This window comes from Tenebrio molitor, chromosome 8 (genome assembly GCF_963966145.1).
Source record: "Tenebrio molitor chromosome 8, icTenMoli1.1, whole genome shotgun sequence".
In the NCBI taxonomy this organism is placed as follows: Eukaryota; Metazoa; Arthropoda; class Insecta; order Coleoptera; family Tenebrionidae; genus Tenebrio; species Tenebrio molitor.
The window spans coordinates 4,797,240-4,804,226 of record NC_091053.1 but is presented as its reverse complement, the minus strand read 5'-3'; the positions used below and the strand labels follow the sequence as shown (position 1 = coordinate 4,804,226).

The 6,987-nt window shown below is 35.3% G+C and overlaps 1 protein-coding gene and 1 non-coding gene across 2 annotated transcripts; both read right to left on the bottom strand.

The window, feature by feature from the left end:
* Positions 1-574: 574 nt before the first annotated feature.
* On the bottom strand, positions 575-646 carry TRNAD-GUC (transfer RNA aspartic acid (anticodon GUC)). Its single transcript has one exon. It is a non-coding gene; the product is annotated as a tRNA-Asp (tRNA).
* A 4,619-nt stretch (positions 647-5,265) lies between these two features.
* p24-1 (p24-related-1) lies at positions 5,266-6,234 on the bottom strand. The gene is made up of 3 exons (XM_069056214.1): positions 5,930-6,234; positions 5,630-5,875; positions 5,266-5,582 (listed from the first exon to the last, which is right to left on the bottom strand). Exons 1-3 carry the CDS (start codon positions 6,083-6,085, stop codon positions 5,355-5,357), a joined length of 630 nt encoding a protein of 209 aa, XP_068912315.1. The 5' UTR covers positions 6,086-6,234; the 3' UTR covers positions 5,266-5,354.
* Positions 6,235-6,987: the final 753 nt, after the last annotated feature.

Below are 6,987 nucleotides of genomic sequence, written 5' to 3'. Positions count from 1 at the left end.
CAAAGAAATTCCTTTTCGAGAGGATTCGGGGCACTTTTCCAGATTCCGCATTATTATCGGAAATGTTTGTATTGTAAACCCAAAATGTTATGAACTTAAGTTGATTAATTATACCTGTCATAAATAACAATTTTTATTTAAACTCACGAAAAATGTAAAGAGATATACTAGTTATAAATATTTATGTATTAAGGGCGTAAGAAGACTTTTATGGCCTGAGGTGTGATTTTGAGCCCGAGTGATAACAAGTGCTAAAAACACGCCGAAGGCCATAAAAGTCAGTTTACGCCCGCATCCGCAGTGCGTATAATTATACACTATTTTATGCACAATTAAGGCCTCGTTGCACTCGCGTTTTAAACTGGCCCACTCATGCTATAAAGAGCCCAATTTACACACGAACAAGTTAAATAATAATATATGTACAGTGGCCGGCAATAAAAACTAGCCATCACTTTTCTGTCACATCGAAATCCAAATGTGTAATTAATGCTTTAATGACACTGACATTTAAATGACGGCTAACTTTTTTGCCGGCCACTGTAGTCTAGCTCAATGTAAGAAAACAAATTGCCTCCCCGGCGGGGAATCGAACCCCGGTCTCCCGCGTGACAGGCGGGGATACTGACCACTATACTACCGAGGATTTATGTTAATTGAGGATTTATTAGAGAAATATCTACTTCACATCATTAAAATTATGATAAAACAAATGATTTCATTTTCAATATATATGTATTTATATTTTTAAAAAATATATTTATAACTACTACCTTTCCATTATTAGTTGGTTCTGCAAAGGAGTATTTTTTAACAACAAACTCTGCTTAATCGTGTAGTTAACCGTAACGAACACATCATGGCTGATAAACTGATAACGTTAAATGTATAAGTTATGAACAACATAAATGTGCTGTATTAAGGTACAAGCAGTTAAAGTTAAAGCAGTTTATAGTCCGGACAAAATAAATGTGAATCTTGACTTTCTTAAGTCAAATTATTTAACAACATGATAACGATAATAAAGATTTATGGTAGGTCGTTCTCAAAAAGAAGCAGGTGTATAAATACACCGAGTTTTCGAAATTCTACCAGTAACTTTGGTGGTAGATAACCATCTGTTCCCCATCATAAATCTTTACTATTGTTATCTTTATATTTTTATTTGAATATGCAGTTATAGTTATTTACGAACCAAGTGCGGGAAGACGATGTTCCCGCATGAGCGCATTTTTTAAAGCACGAGCGACGAAGGAGCGAGTGCCTTTAATTAATGCGCGAATGAACGGAAGATGTCTTCACGCAAATGGTTCGTACAATATTTTTTGTACGAAAATTAAATTCAATTTTTTTTGTTTTAATACATTTACATAAAAGTATAATACAATATTTTTTTCTATGTTGCCCTTTAAATTTAAAAAAAGTCCAAAACATAATGCTAGGAAAATTATATTTGGCAAATATAAGGGTTGGTAACACTGGTAAATAGACGAACAATTGTAAGTTTTGAATTTAAAGTGTCATGAAATGCAGTGATCACCTAGCAACAACTCACTATGAGTCACTGCCAACATTCAAAATTTAAGTAAATGTTCCTGAAACCGCGTATCGAAAAGAGCGCCTTTTCGAAACCCGTTTGAGTGTTATACTGACTGTGTTTTATAACACAGTCAGTATAACACTCAAACGGGTTTCGAAAGGGAGGTCTTTTCGATACGCGCGTTTGAATACAAAATTTCTTTTTTATTAAAATAATTTAAAAAAAAATTAGTTAATGAAAGTTGATAATAGACATTCACGATTTTTTTGGGACCGAGTTGGCTATGCTATGATTTTTTCTTTTCATGTTGGACTAACTGACTCAGTGATGCAACGGATGCAATTTTTTTGTCAGTGTCTGTTCGACTTTTCTTGCCACCGAATTGTCAGATTTATTATTCTTATATTCGTAAAAAACTATGTAAATGATTTCCGTCAAAGGAACAGTCAAAATTGCCAAAATAATTTTATACGATGAAAAATTTCTGTTAAACAATTTAATTTAAAAAGGACAGATCAGATTTAAGAGATCTGGCAAAAATGTACAGTCGCGGCCGTTGAAAACTCAGACACTTTGACAACGCTAAACTTTTGGCTTTGTAAATGAGATTGAAAGTGACGTTTCTCGAAATGTCACTCAAACCTTTTCCACATTAATTCATCTCGCAATGGCTCTTATACTCACACCGTCCCTCAGTCTAACACATTTTTGCAAATCACATAATTGTGGCATTGCAAAAGTTACGCTCGATTCTGACCTAATATGTCAAAAACTGACACTGACTTTATAATCCTTGATGAAAATCCTGTTTACGCTAATTAAATTTCGGAATTTATATAGTGTTTAAATCTTTCCTGTCTGAGATTTCAACGACCGCGACTGTACCTATTCAGAAAATATAACCCTAAACTGAAAACAACCTAACCTAACACAAAAAGTGTCAATTTCCTTTAAGGAATTTAGTTATCACCGAGGAACTACCAACAAAATCACTAGATGGTCATAGCCAACTCGGTCCCAAAAAGATCGTGAATGCCTTATAAGTTGATTATCTGAAAAAATTGTAATAAGTAGGTATTCTACCTACGCTGTGATCAAGAATGACTGAATCTGTCGGTAACAATGAAATTTGGCAAATTTGAAATTTACCATCAAAGGTTCATTTTTGTAATAGCATAAACATAACCGGCATGGACGTAGGTAAATTGTGCACATGGTTAAAATTGTTCAGGGGTTTTGACCAGGTAGCTGCAACCAAGGGATTAGCATCGTTCAAGTGTTGCTCGCATTTCCGACGTGTAGTGAAAATTTTTTCAATAAACAATTGTCCATGTCAAAATTAAGTAAAAAACCACTCTGTACCACCCTAAAATGTGCACATATGGACCAGCTGTATAGCAATTTAACACCAAATCATAGTTAAGGTTATGTTTATTTCACTTCCCGGACCTGTTTTCCGCGAATTCATTTTCAAAACAAATTTAATGAGAAATCAGCGGAAATATTTTTCGAATTTGAAATAAAGTCTCGCTCGTCAGGGCGCAGGCTCAGTTAGATTAAAAAAATGTTGACACTCAGTGTGACTATAATCGTATTATCATGAAAATCACTGTTTGGCTCATACCAACATGATAACGTTTTGACAATTGTTTATTAAAAAATTTCAATATTACCTTCGTGTTTAGGTACCTGCAATCTTTTTGGGAAACATTTGGAAGGGTCGTTTTACTTATTATACCTGCATCTTTCATATTGTAGGTAAAATAGTACTATTCCGGGCACGGAATCTTGGCCACAACTGACATTTAACTGACAAATATGTGTGAACTGGCCTTTATTCAATATAACCCAACTTTTGACTCGATAATGCCATTTCCCTGCTTTTTTGATGTCACAATAAAAACTTCAAAGTGATTTTTAATAATTGTCATTTATTAATGACACTAATGATTGGTTTACATCATTTTTTTAGAAATGTCTAAAAAATGTTGGCCAAGATTCCGTGTCCGGAATAGTACCTACTTTATTTAATATTTAATGAGTTCAAGTGTAAATTGGGCTTTTTTTGGCATGAGTAGGCCAGTTTAAAACGCGAGTGAAACGATCGTTTTAAAGGCCCACGATTGCCAAAAAGAGCCCAATTTACACAGGAACGAGTTGAATACAACGTTTTTTTTGTTCGACGAGCCCCTTAAAGACTCCAAATCGCTCAAAATCTTTAAAATCACCTTGACGTTTCGTTTTGACAAGTTGTGACATTTATCAAAATCCGTTCACGCAGGAGAAAATTCTCAAATTCTGACTGTGTCGAACAAAAAAGCTGTCTTACAGACTTACCTTTTAAATTTTTGTTGAATTGTTTGTTAAAGTAATGAAGTCTAATTTTGGTATAACTAACAATTATTGGTTTGATTAATATTGTAATAACCCAAGTATCGCCAGTCTCCGCCAATATTTAAATATTATGATTATGAACGTTATTTTTTGGGTGGTAAATTGCAAAACTCAAAATTATTTTGACATTTCTACTACATAGAACGTTTACCTCAGGTTATCTATGTACGATTGCTCTAATTTTGTTTATTCATGTCGGATTTTTGGAATATCTGAGCTTCAAACAGTTTAAATTGATTGTCAAAATGACAAGAATCGAAAGTAGGGTTACGATTCCTAAAGGTTTATTTACACTTTTCTTGAATGTCAAGAAAGTGACGGCCAAAATTTTGTGGCCGCCATAGTAATGACATTATCTATAGAAGGGCTATTGTTCTTTTTAGTATGAGTTTTATAATTGCATGAAAGCAAACAAATAAACTCGGTACAGGTTGCAAAGACACACTTGTCATTTGCAACAGCACTTTTATGGCATCAGTCATTTGAAATTACTTTAAAACTGTACTTATTTGGAAAATATTCAACCCAAACTATGATTTTCTGGTCCCTTTGTGCCTTTATTTGGTTCAGAAATATGAAAAAAATGCTGTTGCAAATGACAAGTGTGTCTTTGCAACCTGTACCGAGTTTAGGTCCTTTTTGTTAATATAAAAACAACAGAGAGATACCTCCGCAACCCGCGCAACTGACATATACATGTTAGTCAAATACAGAACAGATTTGCTATTACTGCTGCATAACTGCATATAGGAATCAACGCTTTAGATGGTGATGCTACTGATGCTCCGTCTAGCGACTATTCTATTTCCCACGTCAATGGTATAGGGGCTACGTGTTCTGTGCGTGAGGGATTGTGGAGCCTTACGAGCTTAACCGTCAAGGTTAAAATCTTTAAAGAGTCAAACTATTGTGGCTCAATTTAACCGGTGGAATAGTTTAGCCTGTTAATTTTCTTGGCTGGTTTAACCATGAGCTAATTAACTGCTTAACATACAATTCAAAATTAGAACCGACCGACTTAATACAACTGTATTGTTGGTTGCCTACATCGGCTGTTACGAAAGACTTAAAAACAACATCCACATTATAACTCGCTAACGAAGCGTATTAAGACTCTTTATCGTTGCTTAACAAAATTCCCATTTATATCAGTTACGAAACTAAGCTTTCTTAGTAAATTATTTTATTTAACAAAAAAAATTGTGTCTGATTAATTGTACATTTAACAACATTTCAGATTCCTTTTGCTTTTACAAACAAGTGAACACCTCGTCGACTGAAATCTTCAAGGTCAACGCTTACACCTGTTTTCAATGACACCTCCCCAGAAATATAACGTACCTCCAAATTTATTGTATTATATACATAACTCAAGTCACAACACATCAAACAAAATTCATTTAAAAATAAAAAACTACGACTACTTAACATTAAACGGTTTTCTTTCTGTAAAGAAATTTTTGAGAACAAAAACCTGTCCCACAGCTATAGTAATAACCGCGACAGTCTCCATAATGGACCACCACAAAACACGCTCATTCAGATCCTCGGCTCGTTTCCTCCCTTGCGCCTCCCTCAGCCTGTGGTGAGTCTGATAGTCCAAGATTGTAGTCAGCGCTTTGTGTATGTCCTGGGCTGAGGACTCCATCTAGGACAAACAAGATTAGTTTCAGATGTGAAAATATGGCGACTTACTTGTGTCATGACGGTCACGTGCTCCCCCAGACCCGGGAGCGGCTGCTCGTCGCCCACTTGGAAATCCATGTAGACCAACTTGTGCGAGAACGTGGAGAATTCGTTACTGAAGCAGACGACGTAAATCCCCGTGTGCTGAGACGTGAACGTGTGCGAATCGAACTGCATCTTGATCTGTTTGTAAATGATCTGGCCTTTAGGGTCCTGCAAGTTGACGTCGACATCGTACTGCCCCCCCGTCACAACCTGGAATTTTCACCGTTTTAAATGAATTAAATCAGGCGCGGATCGACGGATTACTTGAAATTCTAACGTCACTGTTGTGTTTTTCGGTATTTCTTGGTGGAAACACTCTTTGGCACTGTCGGGCAATTCGAATGTCAATTCGGTCGCGTAACTGGTGTAAGTTAGTATCACTAAAATAAATAAATAAGTGCAACGGTATCGCACATCCATTGTGGAGCAAGCTGGCAGATCGTTCCTGATATTAATCACACTAGTTATCAAATTCGGCGAAAATTTATTGCACCAAACATATCACTTGATGTTTTTTGACATAACCTAACGTGGCACAAGAAAATGCGCCGACAGCGCCACCTGTGGCGAGTTCAGGCTTGGTGACGTTGTCAAGGCAGTGGCGTCAATGACGGTAGGGTAAAGGGTCAGATGTCAACTAATTCGATTGAATCAACAACATTAATTAATTAAAGTTGTGCAATTGTCCACAACTGAAATAGTTGTCTTGGAAAAATATTGTACTATATTATAATGACTGCGCTGACTGGAATGTTTTTAAAATTATACAATTAAACTGTTATTATTGGTCTACTTCTGTTTATCAAAATGGTAAATGTAGGTCAATGTTTAATGTTTTCTTTACGCAAAAGTTTAACAGTCTGCTACAATTAAGAATTTGCTTACTTATGCATTACTTGTGTCATATAGGTAGGTAGTAAATATTTGAAATCAATGAATGCAAAATTTCTCCGAAATTTATTATTGTTATTTTTAAGTTGCAATTTACCTTACTATGGTATTTCCACTGATAGAATCGGATTTTTTAAATTAAATCATATAACAATAGTAGTTTATTTAATGAGTTCGTGTGTAAATTGGGCCTTTTTTGGGACAAGTGGGCCATTTTAAAACGCGAGTGAAACGAGGCCCAAAAAAGGCCCAATTTACACACGAACGAGTTGAATACAACGGTTTTTTTTGTTCGACGAACCCCTTAAAGGATTCAAATGGCTTAAAATCTTTAAAATTAGCTTGACGTTTCGTTTTGACAAGTTGTGACATTTATCAACATCCGTTCACACAACAATTTTAGAAAAATAAGAATGAAAAATGTATCCACA